We start from the raw sequence: 19,672 nt of genomic DNA, 5'->3' as shown, positions 1-19,672 counted from the left end.
TCTTAGAATTAGGAAATGATCAGGATTTTCTTCAATGAAGAGTTAAAACATAATTATTTTTTCGAAAAACCGTGTGCATTAATAAAGATGTTGAAGATATCAGCTGATATCCCGACAGGGTAAAACACAACCTGCGCTGAAAGAATCTGTCCACGTGCGCGAAGTGCTGCACACTGCATCGCGAGCAGCTGCTGCAGTTGAAACAAACACGGAGTGGGAGATAACACGCACTGAGAAAGAGAGAACCGGAATGGCCAAGTCAGTGGAATAAGTTTTATTTTTATTTTCTCCTACATTTTTTCTGCCATTTCCCTCTCCAAGGTGCTGAACGATACAGAGAGAAATACAGCCTCGAGGGCATCTCTTTCAACGGCAGAATGCGCGCGCCTTCGTGCGTCAGATGAGAAAGGTAAATAACGCTTTTGATTCTTCAGTGGTCACTAACAGTTTACAGTGACTCTCTCAAAATTCTGCAATGAATGTTTAATACATTGAATTGTCTGACCGATATTCTGCTGAAAAAATAACGCTTTTATTACAACACGAATTGTTGATATTTAAAAACTGATGGGAATTTTGCAGTGTCTTTTCGAAAATTCTTATTTTAAATTGATATTATGATCTCGTAATTGATTGTAGTTCTTTTGTATGGCTTCTTACATTTAATTTGTAGACAGGGAACTCCACTAATAAAGAAGTATGCTTGCCTAATGTTCGGTGATATCACCTCACTACATACTACAGAGTGGAAGTGTAATATAAATGCTACGCTGTATATAATAGGAATGAGGATATTACCTCCCAGATGCTTTGAAAATCATCTTCCTGCTTACATAGAGTTACAGACCATTTTGGGGTAACTTCCCACAGCAAATGTTCTCCAATATGAATATTACTCAGGATAATGCAACACCAACAGATGTATGCAGTAGTTGATACTTGTTGTACCAGCAATCTCAGCACAAGACACACAAACAAACACACACACACAAACACACACTTCGTTTTTTATTTGTTTATTTTGTCTTTCGAGGCCGAGAACTTAACATGCTAATAAATTGCAGTGCTTCATAAGGGTGTCATTTTCATGGAGATTCAGTTCGGTCAGCAGTGGAGAACACAGCACGCTCTGTGAGAGTGACTGACAGCTCGATGACAGAGCTTGTTGAATCAAAACCGGACCCGCTTGAGATTCGGGAATGTTACCCGGGACAGGGGCACCGCACAGTTTAGGTTGTCCATCTGGAATGAACAATGTAGAGGCTCAGGTTTATGGCCCAGGTGCGCTGATGGAGGCAGTCACCTGCCGTCTTCTGCAGTGTTGAGTGACTGATAGGTGAAGAGGAATGGAGTCGATGCAGCTCCTCTTGCACAAAGGCAGGTTTCCTAACAGCTGCATACAGAAAACTGCTCCATCGCCTTTCTGATGGGTTGGCTTCTTCTGAACAGTAGAACAGCCATTCCTTTCTCATATTTGTATATATATATATATATATATATATATATATTTAGTTGAGTTAAGTGATTATTTATTTCTTTCTTAAACTCACTTTGCATCGCTTTGCATGACTGTTGGTTTCATACTCCCACTCAGTATCCTTCAGACCGAATGATCTGGATATTTCGTCTTATGAAGCATTTTTGCATAATTGTCTTACTACAAAGGAAAATTGTATGTGCTTTAACTTGGATGAGCCATCTTTAATATGACTTCCAAAGATTAGGTAGTTAGTGGCAACAAGCACAGTGTCTTCTGTATTCTCATTTTATGGGTAGTCCTAATATGAGATTTTATCCTTCTAATGCAGAAATATGAAGAATGTTCACACCAGTAACTGATGTAAATCACTGAGCGTGTTGGTAATGAATTATAAACCACACCTAGTCTGTTGCACGCAGCTATCGCAAACATAGGTTATTCTCTGGCTATGCAAATTCATTTCTGCAGTTCTTGCAACAGTAGTGGGACAGTGACTGAGTGATGTATCATTGACCTATGTTCTTACTGCTTAACCTGCAATATCTGTGCACCTGTGAAATGGATATGTATGTTTAAAAAAATCACGTTGTATGAAAAGCATCATATTTCTCCTACTTCTTAAACATCATTCTCTGTATCCGCCATCTCTGCATGTAAACAGCGTGTAATATCATCATGGTTACCGCGACTCATTTACATCACAGTCCGTGTCCACTGTCTGTCCCGCATGGATAATTAATCAGGCAAAATGGACCAGGACACCGATCCTTACGGGCGCTCTGACTCATTGCGAGGTAATGTTTCCAGTTTACCGTTTGGTAATAGTCGTCTTTCAAGAGGAAGCTATCTCCATTTATGAATGCCGTGGATTTGAACCGGCTCAAATGGCACTGGAGCGCCTTGTTTCCTCTCTTCTGCAAAATCTGAAAGTTTATTTTATGAGGTCTGCCTTGTATGTCATCTTTTTTTCTCATGCTTTAAAAACATTTCGCTCACTGCAGTTAATAAATGTGAGCTTTGAAAAGTAACACATTTTAAAATGTGCATCTGCTTTTTAAAAAATGTTTTTATTTTTAAATTTTTTTATTTATTTAACCTTTATTTAACCAGGAGGTTCTTTTTCAAGAGTGTCCTGGCCCGGACAGGCAGCAGTGCATATAACATGGTTTCAGACAGACAATATAAAACAAATTACAGTCAATAGAAATTACAGAACACAAGGTAAATATATTTTTAAAAATTAAAGCCAGAAAAAAGCAATCACAGTTGTAAAAATCGGAAAGCCGTCATTTGAGTATAGGACGCACAGGGGCAAGTAGCTTAAACAAAACATTGAAAGCCTGTTGTACCTGCCTCTAAATCTCTCAACCTACACTTAAAAGCGCCTAGTGAGATCAGCTTCCTGAGGGTTAAAACCTTCTGCAATGAATTCCAACCGAACAGAGCAGCATGCATCAAAGCCCAATACAGTATGGGCTTTGGGGAGAGAAGGCAAGAATAGTAACTTCCTACACTTTTCTTTTGTATATAATTACCTAAGTAAGATGGAAGGAGACCAAGAGTTGCTTTATAAACAAAAGCATACCAGTGATTAAGTCTATGGGTGGACAGTGTAGACCATCCCACTTTAGCATACTGGGAACAATGGTGAGGAAGGTCTTTGTAATAAACCACAAAGCTCCATGATAGATTGTATCTAATGTATGAAGGCATTGAGAAGATGAATGCATGTAATAAAAGGTATCAATTTTTTTTACATTTAAAGACAAACGGACTATGTCAAATGTGGCTGAGTTAATTACATTTTTTTTAATTTTGTGTTTTAATGTAGTTAAACAATAAACCTGCTGCATTCTCAGTGAAAGTAATTCTATCATGCAAAACACATTCTCATTACACGAGGATGCCTAATAGGTTTCCTTTTGTATACCTGACAAAGAGCCTGCCAGAGCTCCAAATGTTATGCTTTGAATTATGGAATAAATGTATAAAAACAATTGGGAGCTGCCCTATTTTTAAACTGCATTAATAGATCCATGCTGACATGCGTAGCAACCGCCTCTCATTGGTCACTCAGCGTCTGATTGTCCGTACCTGTGCCGCCCCTTCAGGTGTGGACCGGCAGGTGACCGCTGGCGGGTTTTGGTACCGGGTGCACATGCTTCATCGGACACCTGGTCTCCCACCGTCGTCATTTTTTAGAGAGCCCTCCCTACAGACGGACTCTCTGCGCCGCGCCTGCCCCAACCGACCGGGACCGGACCGCGACCGAGGGCGGTGAGGGTCGCCGAGGTCGCGCCCGCGGCCGCCTCAGGATGGCCGAGCGCCGGGCCGGCCCCCTGTCCTTGCTCTGCAGGGGCCGCAGGGTCGGGGGCCGCCACCGCAAGGCCCCGGGGCCCAACGGCCACGCCAGCGCCTGCATCGCCGTGGAGACCGGCCGGGAGGAGGGAGACGACGCCCCCGGCGACGCTAGCGCTAGCGCTAACGCCGGCGGAGCGTGCTACTCTCCTGTTTCACTGGAACTGGACCCTGCGGTGAATAATGGATCAGGCGTTCCCCGCGGCCCTCTCGCCGACACAAAGGACCCAGCCTTGCAGATCGACGGCCGGCCCTCCTCCTCCTCCTCCTCCTCCTCCTTTCCTCCCGTCGCGACCGCCACGGCCGCTGTCCACCCCGCCCGCCCGCCCAAGCGCTTCCACAACCACCCGTACCGCACCAAGACTAGCATGCAGGGCGATGTCTACAACTTCCTGGAGAGACCCGCGGGGCTGAAGTGCTTCCTGTACCACTTCTTAGTGTGAGTACGCCCGCCCTGGCTCCCGCCGAGCCGCTCTGAGCTCCGATGACACGCATGCTTAATGGGCCACTTTTGGATGGGGCGCCCGTGCGCCCGTACAACTGTACACCTGTTCCCCTGAGTGGAACAGGGCATGAGCTGCGATATCAGGTGGCGGTTGGGAAAACAGCCATGTTAGGTCAACTACTGTACTGTAGGAGTATTTAGCACTCAGTCTGTTACATCTGAAGTACTGCGGGAACAGGTAGAATCTCTGTCCACTTTCTAGGATAAAATTTAGTATGCCACACTGTCACACGTGTGAATTTTTTAGCTTAAATTTAGGAAGATTAAATAAGGTGGATAGGTGGCTTATATTATCTTTCTGAGAGTCCAGCTGATTTATGACCTGTAGAACCGGGTTATATGGTGTTCCAAACCAAATCTGTCTGTATTCCACTATTTGCTACAATCATTCATAAGACACTGTTTATTTTAGTTTATCTTTAAACAAAATGTTTCCTGTCCATGCTTGCTTTGTGTTGTCAGAGGGAAAACTTCCTTAGTTTCTCAGAGGTAATATTCATTATGTGCTATCCTGGGGGAAATATGCTCCAAACCTTGATGAACATACTCTTGTGCCCCTTTGTGCAATGCTTTCTAGTTGAGACGGGATCAAAACCACAGTGCTAATTACCATGAATTCCACTCGGTGTAAAGAATATGCGTTGGATCAGTGTAACAGAAGAAGTGGAGCCTTGAGCAGAGATCTGTGTCTAAGAATGCCGTCAGAAACGTACACCAGGTCCTGTTCAGCTGACCTGTGTGCCTGTTTGCCCCCTTGCTTAAACTTTACAAATCTGCCAACCTCGTGGGTGTGGAGATTAAAATGACACCTAACCCCTAATTGCTCCCAACGAGCTGATTGGTACCTTGCATGGCAGCCTTTCACCGTTGGTGTGTGAGTGTGTGTGTGAATGGGTAAATGAGAGGCATCAATTGTAAAGCGCTTTGGATAAAATAAATGCTATATAAATGCAGTCCATTTACCATGATTGCTATTATTATTATTATTATTATTATCCTTGTTCTTCGTGATTCTCCATGTAGCAGCATAGCCAGAAATATTCATACAGTTGGGCATTCATAGAACTAGGTGGGCCAGAACTGCCTTACTGGGCATGAACAGTTGGGTGTGGTGGTTCAGCCAAGGTGAATTGGGGGGCCAGGATCCTAGTCAGGTGGCTGTGGCCCACCCTGGCTCACTGGTGCCTATGCGGTCAGTGCATGGACAGCATCAGGGCTGGATGAAGTATGCATATAAAGTACAAAGTATCAGGTTAGTTATTTCTAATAACTGGAGATAAGTATGAATAAGAGTCTCAGGAGGGGAACAGGAGACTGTGTTTCCTCAACAGTGTAGCTTCAATTATTTACTGCATGATGTGTTTCTTTTTTGTTTGTGTGAGGCTTTAATCAACCACACAGTCCCTTTGGGTTACAGCTGAGACCTGTGTGAATACACACCGGACACCTATGCAGTGACAGGCAGTGAAAATCGCAGCAATAACCACTGTTACTTTAACTGCTTAAGAGAGATGGGAGCCCTCTTTTCTTTCTCCTATTCTGTGCTAATGCTGACTTCTGCTAACGACACACAATTCCTCTAAATGGATCTATTTTTAAAGTGCTGTCTACAGATTATTCCCACTGCTTTGTCTGTGTGTGTGTGTGTGTGCTCTATATATATATGATACGACATGGACATGTAGAGTCAGTTGTTGAGAAAATGGATAATGGGGCTTTATCTTATGGAGCTGAACTTCAGGCTTTTGCGGAGAGATTGAAAGAGGGCTGATCCAGAGCTGTCTCTGTGAAGCCCGGCGTCCGCTTCGGACCGTCAAACACAACATCCAGCCGAGCCTTTATTCCTTTATTAGAGAAGGAAATCACGCTCGCCGATGGCACCGTGCGATGGAAAAAAGAAACAGACGGGCGGACGAACGGAGGCCGCATGCGCTTTTGTTTTATTGTTTAACGTTAGCTTTTTTTTAATGCTTTCTCTTTCCGCTCTCTCCATCCCCTTCGCATGATAATTGGGGCTATAGTGTTTCTGAGCAGTGAATAGGGCTCGCACCCGAGCTCGTTCAAAATTAAACCCCTCCCTGAGTGACGTTCCTCTGTGCTTCTTTAAGTAACCCGTACCTCTCGACGGCCGCCTCTGACGGCTTCATTCTCCACCTGAGGCGAGCTGGCACGAGCGCCGGGCCTCTTAATGCGCCGTGCGCACCAAGCCATGACTGAGTAATGACTGCTTATTCAGATGACCCACGGTCTGGTGTCTGTTTAGGCTCTGTTCCAGTGTGTTGATTGGCCCCATGGTCTGATATCTGTTCAGGCTCTGTTCCAGTGTGTTGATGGGCCCCATGGTCTGATATCTGTTCAGGCTCTGTTCCAGTGTGTGGATGGGCCCCATGATCTGGTATCTGTTTAGGCTCAGTTCCAGTGTGTGGATGGACTTTATGGTCTGGTATCTGTTAAGGCTCTGTTCCAGTGTGTGGATGGGCCCCACAGTCTAGTATCTGTAAAGGCTCTGTTCCAGTGTGTGGATGGGCCCCACGGTCTGGTATCTGTTAAGGCTCTGATCTAGTGTGTGGATGGGCCCCATGGTCTAGTATCTGTAAAGGCTCTGTTCCAGTGTGTGGATGGGCCCCATGATCTGGTATCTTTTTGGCTCTGTTCCAGTGTGTGGATGGACTCTATGGTCTGGTATTTGTGGACAGCAACCCCGCAAGGATTGTATAGCTAGCTAGCATAAGTCATACAGTAATAACTGTAATACCGATTAGATTTACAAGGCTTCTTTCTGCGGAGTGTTACGAAGGAGTTATAGGTTAAACTCTCTGTTACCCTCACAGTGGTCATTATACAGAAATAACTGACTGCAGAATGGCTGAAGTGGCCAATCGGAATCAAGCATTCAACAAAGCCAGGGGTGGTAATGCGGCCGAGGTGAAGCCGAGGACAGCCCATCGTGGTTTATTCCTTACTTATTGCACGGCTTTGTTGAATGCTCAATTCTGATTGGTCACTTCAGGCATTCAGTGGTCAGATATATCTAGATAATGACCGCTGTTATGGGTAACGGACTCCCCATCATCCTCTTCATCTGTTTACCCTCCCCATTCTCTGTCTGACCTTGGGTGTGCTTGATGGCGCATCGAGTAAGACCCTCAGTGGTAATTGCCAGTGGGCTAATCTCAGTCTGGCTGCTGTGGCTGGTGTGTCAATGTCTGTTAATTCCACAGTATCAGTGCAGGAAGGAAGGGGGGGGGGGGGGTGACAGCATGATAGCATTTTCTCTGGGTCATCATACCAGTACGGTATTTAACTAGCATCTGAGCTGGGGGGCAGTATTTAACACTGTGGTTAGCAGGTTATCAAGAGTAGGGCCAACGAATAAGTTGAACATTTTCCATAACGTTCTTTGGGGAGTTTCTAATTCATTTATTTCGAACTCATTTTCTTAATTGATTGGATGTTGAAGTTGGAACACTGAAACAATAATTTTTGGCCTCTGACACACCTGATCTAGGTTTATAGTTTACGCTATGCGGGGTAGATGTTTACATGGGTAAATTCATGGCAATAGTTTGTAATAAAGTTGTATACCAACTGCAGATGACAAATGTGTAGTATTTTGATTCTGAGATCTACAGTACTTTTACATTCTTCTGGTGGGTCATTGGATCAACTGGTGAAATGAAAAATGTCTGTGCCAACACGGTATATCCAATAAACTTTCCCAGAGACAATGTATATTTATGATTTTTCATTTTACGGTCACATCCACGCTCGCGGTGCTTTAAGCACACACAAGCAATTTATGCCTTATAATTTGTGGCGCTCGGATAAACCAGGATGGAGCGTGAGCCCCAGATGACGCCACGGGGTAATCTCCCGCTAAGCTCGCACGCGGCCGGAGGACGTCTGATATTTCTGCGGTAATATTAATCCGCTAAAGCGGAATAAAACCTAATCACCCGGTAAAATGACGGCGTGCCAGAACCACAAACCGCCAGCAGCCGTTAAGTTACTCAGCGAAAAACGGCCGCTGTTTGCTCACAACCGCCTATTTTAATTCTCCAGAACCCCAGGTGTGTGTACAGGTGTGTGTGCGTGCGTGCGTGTCCATATACTGTACATTCTTACCACAGAAATAATGAGAACAAAATCAACACTTTAATGTTGTGTGTAACCATGTACTTCAAGTACAAAACACTCTCCTTCAACTTTCAGTAAAAAAAGCACACTACTAAACTTCATACAGAGAGGCACATAATTCTGGACCTCATGACTTCCTGCTGTCCATAAGGCGAAAAGCCAATGTGACCTCAGAGCAGGTATTGCCTCCATATTTGCCTATAAATATACAATACCTGCATGCAAATTAATGTTGTAAGACCATTCTTTACGCTATCACTGATCTACATGGTAACTGAATATTGGCGCTGTTGTCTGTCTGTTGGAAAAACTGACACCAGACCATTAGACTACATTGCGGATGGCAATTAATTCAACATGTCAGACATACCCACTGCCGATAAAGTTTCCCCTGTACATTCAATATGCTTCACATGGTAAATGTTTTAAACCAATATTGATTTCCCTTTTTTTTCCTACAGAAACTTTTCCCCACCATGGCAGTCTTGTTTGTTATTCTTGATTTAAAGTAAGCTTACGTTTCCTTGTGTCCTTATAGTAAGTGTTATATTTATCTGAAATACCTGCTTGTTGTCTCCTGATATTTTCTCCTACCTTATAAAAACAAACTGCGCTGCTTTGTCTAATGGGTCGGCATCCCCACTTCAATTAGAAGCTTACGGGAACACAGTGCGGTCGCAGGACTGGTTAGCAGGCTTCCTGTAACTGTTGGCCAGGTTCTCAGTAATGAACCCCGCTCTGTGAGTTCTTCAAAAGTCACACTTTTGATTCATGCCTTGTGACAGGAGAGGAGTCCTCCAGATTGCATTATTGTTGGTCATGCTCCGTTTCTAAGGAACAGGAGTGGAAAGTGATCGCCATTAATAGGTAATGGCGCCGGGGCGCCGGAGGCAGCGGGGTGGCGATCTGTCAGCGGGGCGGAACGGGGTGGCTCAGCGGAGAGGAGGAGGGGCACAGTTAGGGAGCTAGAGACAGCTTTAAGGTATTTACGGGACCTGGACTTGCCTTGTACTGCTGTTATAACACAGTGAGGATGAGCGTGATGATGACGATGATGGTATAAGAATGAAACTGAAGACATTCATCATGATGATGAAACTGACGGCAATGGTGGCGGTGATGATGGTGTTGATGAAGATGTGATAATGGTGATGGTAGTAAGAATCGATTTGAGGACAATCATGATGATGATGATAATGATGATGATGATGGCAGTGGTATTAAAGATCAGGATGTTGATGATAAAGATAAGGATTACAAGGAAGATGCTGTTCTTTCCACTTAATGACACAGAAACCAAAATGGCAAATAATAATGCCTCTGTTAAAGTCAACACCAGGGTTTTAAAAGTATGGCGGACGCTTGGGTCTTCTCAGGGTCTGGGGACAATATTTGTGTTAATATTGTATTCTGCCATAACCTCATTAGTATCAAGTTGAATGATGTATGAAGCCAAATACCCAGCAAGCACTGTTCAGATATCCAGGCTTAATCCTTTTTTATTTTCATATACATTCAGCAGACAGGCTTTACAAATCTCGTCAGGTTTCTCCTCTGTTCATGGATTTCATTTCGCTCCAGTATAATGCTCTCAGTTTACAACTGGTCCCCAGATAAAAATGCAGAATAAATGTATACATATATATTTGAAGATTCATTAAGCTCATGACTAGATGAATGACGGTTAATCTTCCTCTCTGATGGATTCGTATTCTATGCAGAGGAGGGGAAAGGATTTCAGTGTAAACGTAGTATGATGATCTGAACATAATGCAGGTAGAAACCTACCCAAACTGCTCTATGCGTGCAAGCGCCATGGTGTGTTTTAGACAGGCTTACAGACACTGGCGCCCATTCAATTGTGAGAGGAACCAGGCTGATAGCCCTGTGTATTCATCAGCTCAAAGAACATCGCACCATTCCACTGAACGATGAGTGAAAATAGCAGCAAAGATGTGTGCATGTGCTATTATAAGACAGCAGTCACAGGAACACTGTTGTGAGACCTACACCAGCTGCCGTTACCAATGAAAATCTCCCAGTTTTTCTCCTGCTCACGAACTCCCTGAACTCCTGCCTTCCCACAGTCCTTCGTAGGTACAAAGCCACATAGTAAGGGGTCATACCACATTCTATTTTCCACTTGTACAGTAGCATAGCAAATACGCTAAAAAGTTCATGAAAGCCACCAGGCCAAAGAAAGAATCATCCATCAATGCGTTTTCCCAGGTTTTGACCATGTGATTTACTAGCCAATGGGTGGCCTGAAACTGATTGGCCCCGACAGGCAGCAAAGCCTCCATACTAAACCGAGGATGGACAGGCAGCCCTGTGGTGGTGTCCCCATGTGAAGCAGTGCATTCTGGGAGGATTAGGGCTTCCTCTCCATGGCATGATATCTCTGGCCTGACCTGGCCCTGCAGGAAAGGGGCATGTTTGGGCTTTAGGGAGAGAGAGATATGACTGTTTTTCCACGATTGGTAATTCCAGATAAACCACCAGCTGTTTCTGTTTTAATCGGCTTGTTTTTTCGGAGGAGGGCCTGTCCTTCCTGGCAAGACTGTATGAAAAAGCAGAAGTGTCACGTCCATACCCGTGGACAATTTAGGCTCTCCAGCTAACCTAACCTGCATGTCCTTGGTCTGTGGGAGGAAACTGGAGTACCCGGAGATAACCCATGCGGACATTGGGTGAACATGCTGACTTCACACAGAAAGTCTGTGCCTTCTTTCTGTGAGGCAAGTAGCACAACTTGCTACACAACCGTTCTTCTTTATTTATTACTGTCATATCAAGCAGTAAGAAAACGGTAAATGGACTGCATTTATGTAGCGCTTTTATCCAAAGCGCTTTACGATTGATGCCTCTCTTTCACCAAAGCAGTTAGGGGTTTGGTGTCTTGCTCAGGGACACTTCGACACGCCCAGGGCGGGGATCGAACCGGCAACCCTCCGACTGCCAGAATTAAAGTGAATCCTCTGCATTGTTAATGCCACTCACAGATTTAAAACTCGTACAGCACATGCTAACCTCGATCTTTTAATTGTCATCTAAAACATATTATTGCTCTTTTTTTTTAGAGGCTGTTTTTATGCTGTAGTTGATAGGGATGCCCCAGATAACTTTAGGACGTGGCTGGACGTGCAAGCCGTTTTGCAGATAGTTGTATAATGTCCTTAATATAAAGTGCTGGATTATCATAATAATCCATGATCTTTATGATCTTTATAAACCGTGTTAAAACCTAACAGACTGCTGATGGAAATCCAAGTCGAAACGCGGCCAAATCGAAGGGACAGCTTTTCTGACGTAGCCGGGGATTACTTTATTTACAGAATGTCTACTGGGCACCGTTCTGCACCTAACCGTTTATAGAAGGCTGGAAGAAACAAATTAAAATCATTTTATATTTAAATTTGAGCTGTTATGTATTATACTTGGCATAAAATACGGGGGAAATATTTGAACATTACAAATTCATTCCTGAACGTGTGCTAATCCAAAAATAAATGATGATTGGCATAAGAGAAGGAATTTTGAGGGCAGGTATATGACATTTTGCAAACCTGTTCATGTTTGATGGCTGTACCTCTGGGAGACCTGGTGTGACGTGTGATGCTGTTTTAAACCATTATCTTTTCCCTTCTTTATCACCACAGGACGGCTGCAAGATGGAACATTATGATCACTGAGCTGCTACTGTGTGTGTGTGCGTGTGTGTGTGTGCGTGCTTTCCCACCATCTCTTAATCCAGACAATTGAAAAAAAAACACCAAAATACGAAAAAAAGAGAAATAATAGCAATTCATCCTAGATACTTGATGTTCTGAGAAAGAATTTCTGGAAAATAAATTTCTTCCTTAGTAGAGATCACGTGTTGTCCTGATATACACTCTGCAAGTCTTAAGATGAGCCCGATGGGATTTCTTAAGGCAGGGTGACCTACCACAAGGAATTGCATTTTTGGAGTTAGATGAGTCAGCTGGTGTTTTCTGTCACACCTAGGTGAAGCAGATGGTTGAAATACCAAAAAAAAACAAGACCAGGTCAAAACCTAGTATATGACTGCACCTCTCCGGCTGACCAGTGGTGTAACTTCATAACTCGGCCGACCAATGGTGTAACTCCATCACTCACTCAGTCACTCAGTCAGTCACAGACATTCGCGTTTGTAGGGCTGGCCCCGCTGTTGCGGTCCATCCAAAAACATACAAAAAAAACAATGTAATAACAGAAAAAAAAATGTGCATTAATATGAAAGAATACCTTGTGTTCTGAAATTTGCCTGAAAACTGAGGTTTCTTTTAAAGGGGTCAGTAATCTGCAGGAACGTGACCGGTGACTAAGGGTTAAAATTTGCCATTACTATTATCTGATCAGGTCTGCTTGTGGCTGAATGGTTGATGTCTCCACTCTTAATCTGCCCCGGCGGACATTCATTCTCGTAGGGCTGTGCTGTGGGCCCCCGGTAAATCAGAAGAGATCAGACGTGTTACATAAGCGGCAGAATAACCTTGCATGTACTCGTATGTGCATGCGACATGCGAATATTCACACACGCGCTGTTTGTTATGCATGTTTCTTCTGTAAACACGGGACACGCGTGCACAAAAGGCACGCACCGTCCCTTCACAGACGTTTGACATACACCCATATATGAACGTGCTATTGCATCATGGCGCCGCTTATGTCGAATTCTTTATGCAGTACGGAAACATTGGCAATAATTGTAACTTTGAGGAAGAAAAGTTCTATTTTCAAAGACAGGATAATTGCATGGGTGAGAACGCTGCATCGCGCATTCATTCTGCAAACTGTTTTTGTCCAAGGCGACTTGCGAGGCCATTGATGTCAAAGAACCGCGAGTGAAAATTACACGGGTAACTGTACAAGCACCGGAAGCTAATAAAAATAATTCATCTATGCCTTAGAAAGGGAATAAAGCGGAAGTCGTTGGGGAAAATAGAGGGATGCAGAAAAGAATAGCAATACTGGTGAAAATAAACCAGCACATTAAAGGATAACGGCCGGGCTTAGATCTCTGTACATCGTGTACAAAAGTCCTGGGACATTTAAACAGGGATTTTGATTGATCCTAGTCTTTTTTTTTTGCAGGTTCTTAATGGTGCTGGTGTGTTTGATCTTCAGTGTCCTCTCCACGATTGAGCAGTATGCCGACTTTGCCAGTGGGACACTCTTTTGGATGGTGAGTGACCCTCCCCCACTCCCCTCACAAACCCCCCCACACTCCCCGAATGTGCTTGCCCCTTTCTCTACAGAGACAAGGCAAACCCAAGTCACAGTCTTGTGTGTTTCGTGTGCGTGCTACCAACATGAGATAGAGTCACATTGTATTTCTGGAGAAATGCATTTATAGTGTCCCTGTCGGTAAAAGCACTGCTCATGTCTGTTACATAACACAGCCTTTATAATACCAAATTTATCGCTGACATCACCCTTTACAAATATGAACTCATGCAGGGACCAGTCTTGCAGTACTAATGGTTTCATGACAACGGATGGAAGAAAAAATATCTTGTGTAGCTGTTGATTGAGGGGGTTAATTGATGTCCTTGGGTCATGTCCCCCACAGTCAGTTTGAAGCTACAATACCATAGTTAACCACATGAGGGCAATAGTTCATCTTGGTATCCTAGAATCGTCAGTATTATTTCAACAAACACGTGACACAAAAGCAGTGGGCATTTATAATTCAAACATTCTAAAAAAAGAGCTATATATTAACACTTAAACGGGTGGGTGTGTTTTTTTTAGTCGTTCAAAGTTATCACCAAGAAGGATATATCAGAATTTAAATTTTGGAAACCTGGAATATAAAGAATTTTAAAGGAAATTTTTGTGTTAGGTAATTTAAAAAAAAAAGTATTTGTTTGCATTTCTGCAATAGAAATGTAAATACACAGAAAGGTTTTGCTGTCCTTGAAGGGATGAAAATATAATTTTACATAAGGACATTGTTTTCAGTGCTTAAGTTTTTTCTGACGATTGCATTTCTTTGCCAATATTTTTCGCATGTTGTGCGTTCGGTATATTAAATGCTCCCGTTCATAAAATGTAGATTTTGTTGTTTTAATGGATGCCAAGGCAGGACCGGCGCTGGCCCATTTATTGTCCATTTCCAGTTGCTCACTTTGCTGTACCTCATTGGCAGTTGCATCTGAGTACTGCTTTGAATTAATCAAGCACAGGCAGCACATAACAGCAGTGTTTAGAAAGATAATACCCTAATGTTTCAGAGAGTGGCCTGGGGGCATTTTTTAAAATGTATTTTTGGGCAGGGAAAGCATGAATACTTACACACCATGAAGTTTTGGCTTCTGCTGGGATTGAATGGCCAGATTCTGAGTTTGTATATTTAGACCAGCTCCTGGAGGGCTGCATTGTCCACAGGTTTTTTGTGTAGTTTCATTTCAATTAGCAGCCAATTTATGCCATGGAATCAAGGTTTATGGACTCTTCAGCCAGTTAGTGGTTTAAGATAAACACATACAGTAATGGCAGAAACACACCAGAAAATTAGCTGACACTGTAGGGTTCCAAGACTGAAACTGAAATTGCATAGCAATGAGACAAGACTTGTTCTGCCACCCACGTACCACGCTGAGAGCAGTATTTTTACAAATATGAAGTTTTTTTTAGCCGTTATTTCTGTCTCCTCTTGTCATTTACATGCCAAAGTCCACAGTATACGGTCCAGAATTTCAGTTTGGAACCAAAAAAAGGCTCTCTTAGAGTTTCTGTGTTCTGTATGTTTCTGTACCATATGCATCTATGTGTTTGTGAGAAAAATCATTATTCTTGTACGAAATGCAGTGTGTGTGTGTGTGTGTGTGTGTGCATGCATGTGTGCATGTGTGTGTGTGGGTGTGTGTGGGTGTGCGCACCCCTGTTTGTAGACTACGCTTAGCAGTCTCAGGGTTAGCGGACAGGCAGGAATCTCAGCTTGCTTGTGTTGGATGACGCGGGGTGAAGGGTGTTTGGCTTTCAGGACCTCTGCCAAAGTAAAGAACCCCGGCCCCGCTGGTCTCTGTTGTGTCACACGTACGTGTCTCCTTCAGCTGCATGGCTGTTCCAGCTTCCTCACCTGGGAAAACCTGGAACGCCACAGAGCATTACCACACTCACTGGTCACCGATTCATCGCCTGCACTTACTCTCATTCATTTACTGGAAGTCTAAAACACGCTCGTCTTCCAAGGCACTGATCTGAGACCAGTGCTAAAACACACTCATCTAACTAGGTACTGATCTTGGTACTGATAGACTAATCTGTGTTAAAACTTTCTCATCTACTCGAGAACAGCAAAGAAGTTTCTCACTGCTGAGGCCAGCAGTCATTCTACTCTTTCAGTTCCCTTGGGGACCAAAAACAAAGGGGGTGTTTTTTTTTTACAGGCTACAGTTCTGGACTTTGGAGGTGTCCCACTGCACTGAGAGCCTGAGCTTTAGCCAGATACCCGCGGAGGAGGCCTTGTATTAGACCACTCTCAAGCTGCCTGAGTTCGGAGTTTGTAATGTTTCCAGTGTCAGTTTGAAACACAACCCTCCTGCATGTATTTATGAGTTATTCACTAAAACGTTTCTTTTTAAAAAAAAAATTATCTTTGGTCATAGTTTCCATTAGATCATCTTATCCCAGTGCGTCTTAGATCATATATTTCATGCATCATGCTAAAGTCTGTGGGAACAGATCTTTTAAAAGGTCTTATCGGGTTTATGAACACAGATCTGCTAGTGCTATCTTCTGTATTTTTACACAGTATCCTTGCCGTCTGGCTTAAATCTGATAATATATCATCTCTGTCTTGTTAAAAACTGGACTATAGTGTGCTTGGCACCTACAGGCGCATAGAACTGAGCGGAAGAATGTTATTTTTGGCTAATGTGGATGTTCTCTCTCCTACAATAGGTGGGTTAACATTGTACAGTTCATTTTAGTTCTATTAATTGTGTTTATTTCTAAGATGTAAAGCAAGCAATTGACCCAGGTCAGGCTCATCGATCTCTCTCAAGTGCGGTTGAATTTATGAACTAATACATTTCTCATTGAAAAGCAGCACTGGAAAATTATCACATTTTCTGTTTGTTTGTTTTAAAGGCTAATTTAATCCTTTCACCACCCTTGAATGTAGTTAACTGCGTTTATTTTTTTATACTGTGAACAATCAGACAATCCTATCATTTTTTGATGGGGTAAATCCACAGCCTGAAATAGTCCTGATGAGATTAGTGGAACAGGGATGACATTGCTTCCAAATTTTTTTTGTCTGAAAATATTAAGGGTTCATGACTCCAGCATCTGGACCAGACCTGATTGTAATTAAATCCCATTCATGTAACTATTCAATATTTTGATTTTTATTACATCTCTAAGCCAGGGATCACAAAACCCTGGAGTCCTGGTAGTCTGTAGGTTTAACTCCAGTCCTGGAGGGCCCCAGTGTCTGCAGGTTTAACTCCAGTCCTGGAGGACCGCAGTGTCTGCAGGTTTAACTCCAGTCCTGTTGGGTTGCAGTGTCTGCAGGTTTAACTCCAGTCCTGGAGGGCCCCAGTGTCTGCAGGTTTAACTCCAGTCCTGGAGGGGTGCAGTGTCTGCAGGTTTTACTCCAGTCCTGTTGGGTTGCAGTGTCTGCAGGTTTAACTCCAGTCCTGGAGGACCGCAGTGTCTGCAGGTTTAACTCCAGTCCTGGAGGACCGCAGTGTCTGCAGTTTAACTCCATCCTGTGGTTGCAGTTTGCAGGTATAAACCTCCAGTCTGAGGCCCGCAGTGCTGAGGTTTAACTCCAGTCCTCGACGTGCAGGTCTGAGGTTTAACTCCAGTCCTGGGCTCCAGTGTCTGCGGTTAACTCCAGTCCTGGGCCACTGTCTGCAGGTTTAACTCCAGTCCTGGAGGACCGCAGTGTCTGCAGGTTTTCTGTGTGTTTCAGTATTCAAGTCATTTACTAGCAAATGAGTCTTGTTCCGAATGCCAAAACTGGTTGCTTATTGAAAGGGAATAACAAAAACCTTCAGTCATTGTGGCCCTCCAGGACTGGAGTTAAACCTGCAGACACTGTGGCCCTCAAGGCCTGGAGTTAAACCTGCAGACACTGTGGCCCTCCGGGACTAGAGTTAAACCTTCAGTCATTGTGGCCCTCCAGGACTGGAGTTAAATCTGCAGACACTGCGGCCCTCCAGGTCTGGAGTTTGACAGCCCTGCTCTTAGCATTATTCCACATCCTGCACGCACATTTAAAGTTTAAAAGTCAGACAGCATTATGACAGGACAATACTATTTCACTGAGGCCAGAGAACACAGTCTAACTGAGGACAGTACCATACCCCCCTCTCTCCCCATCTTTCCCCATTCTCCTTCCTTGTTTTCCCAAAACTTAGGGGTGGCCTGTCTGGACTGTCACAGTGAACCGAAGTTCATTTAAACTAAGCAAAGGAAATTCTAAAGTTCATCAGTTCTAAATTCCAAAATGTGCAAAGTGTTACAGTATTTTCTTGAATGAAGTTAATCTTCTGTCAGAAGAGACTGCGGCTCGTGACCCCGTGATCTGTTTTTGGAGATATCCTGTCTGTCGCGACGGAGACATCTGCCACGTTGTGTCCCTGACGTGCGCTACGGTAGATTAGGCTCAGCGAGCGGTGCGTTTCATTTTCATAACAAGCCGTCGGCCGGCGTGGAGAAGCTCTCCGTCGGGGATTCCGGGTTATTGTGACAGTGAGGCGGCGGTGCGTGCGTAAGGCCCCCCCGCTGGGCCGGGTGAGTGACACCGGCCTGGTACTGCAGATACGGACGCTCGACGCGAGGTATCGCGTTTCGCCGCGTCGACCGGAGAGCGGCCGTTTTTAGAGCGGGCCCCGGAACGGCCACCCACGCGGGTCCTTAGGCCGCCGCGGCGCTCACGGGCGGAGGGAGGGAGAGAGAGATGGGAGAGAACGTGACTCAGTCCGGATAAGAGGCACCGGGGGAAAGTGTTCAGTGATGAGCTGAAACTCGGTGGTAAAATCTCCTTTCCTCTGGGAGGTCTGCAGTGCTGAATGAAACGCTGTCGCCCTCAGTCGTGTTGCGTCTGTTAGTAGCATTGCTGTTCAGTGATGTGCTATTCAGAAGACTCTGCTACAGTTCAGAGAACTGCATCACATCAAACTGAACATATTCTTACTACTACTACAACTGCTACTACAGTAGTACCTGTACTAAAACAGTAGTACCACAACTACTACTACATCTACTATAGTAAATCTACCACTACTGCTACTACTATTATTATTGCCACTGCTACTGCTACTAATACTCGTAATAATGAATTATGCACCCCTCCACTGTCTGAGCACTGCAGATAACCAGCAGATTGGGAAGCAGGTTAGTCTGCGTACAGCATCGTGCTGACAGGGGAGATGTCTGAACGCTGAGGCCGTCTCCGTGTGCACATCCGAGCGCCCTGTCGAAGGCGTCTGCTACAGTGTGTGTTTGCGCAAGCCGCTAGCCTGCCTCTGAGCGGATGAAGCGTGTCTTAATGAGCTGGCGTCGCGGACAGGAGGCAGCCTGTCGGCGGAGATGTTGTCGCGGGCTCCTCGCGCGTCGGCGTGTGTGGTCCCTTCCGCGCACGGCTACCTGCCCCCCCCGGGCGTTCCGAGCCGTCTCGTCCGTCAGCGCACCTGTCAGGCCCCCGGGGTTCTCTGCAGGACGCGAGATCTCAGCGTCTGATTAGGCTCCAGCCTCCTGGCGCTAAACAGGTTCATTGGGTTTGATGGAATTGCCCCCCCCACCCCCCACCCTTCAAAAAGTCATGTGCAGGGCAAGTCAAGATTGATTTAAACAACAGTCATCTAAGAGTGACCAGCCATTGCCAAAGCAGCCATTGTGAAGCGCTAACTACGTGACCGTAGCAGGAATGTTAATCTGAGCATGAGTTCGGGTTTTCACATGTCAACTCAAAAGTTCATTTGTAAATATTATGGAAACATGAAGCTGTAATCAACGGAGGTATAATCCAATGGTTTCCTTGTGCTTTAAACCCTGTCCGCTCGCATTTTAACCCTTGTTAACATTACATGTGTTATTAATGGCCAAAACTGTACTTGTAATTGTCCATTGTGTTGTAACTTGTATTTGTTTTATGTGAAACCTTGGTATGCTGCTTTCGACATTAAAACTAACATGGAATGGAAATCTCCAAT

General features: G+C 44.4%; 1 protein-coding gene across 2 annotated transcripts in view; it reads left to right on the top strand.

The window, feature by feature from the left end:
* Window positions 1-84: 84 nt before the first annotated feature.
* kcnq1.2 (potassium voltage-gated channel, KQT-like subfamily, member 1.2) overlaps window positions 85-19,672 on the top strand; it is a 132,310-nt gene continuing 112,722 nt past the window's right edge. For both annotated transcript variants that reach the window (XM_064344702.1, XM_064344701.1), the window contains exons 1-3: window positions 85-409; window positions 3,592-4,277; window positions 13,596-13,686. In XM_064344702.1, coding sequence (XP_064200772.1) covers window positions 3,796-4,277; window positions 13,596-13,686 — 573 coding nt within the window. In that variant the 5' untranslated portion in view covers window positions 85-409; window positions 3,592-3,795. The remainder of the gene's footprint in view (window positions 410-3,591; window positions 4,278-13,595; window positions 13,687-19,672) is intronic.

The sequence above is a fragment of the Anguilla rostrata genome, chromosome 7 (genome assembly GCF_018555375.3).
Source record: "Anguilla rostrata isolate EN2019 chromosome 7, ASM1855537v3, whole genome shotgun sequence".
In the NCBI taxonomy this organism is placed as follows: domain Eukaryota; kingdom Metazoa; phylum Chordata; class Actinopteri; order Anguilliformes; family Anguillidae; genus Anguilla; species Anguilla rostrata.
The sequence above is the reverse complement of the archived record's forward strand: the minus strand, read 5'-3'. Positions and strand labels throughout refer to the sequence as shown.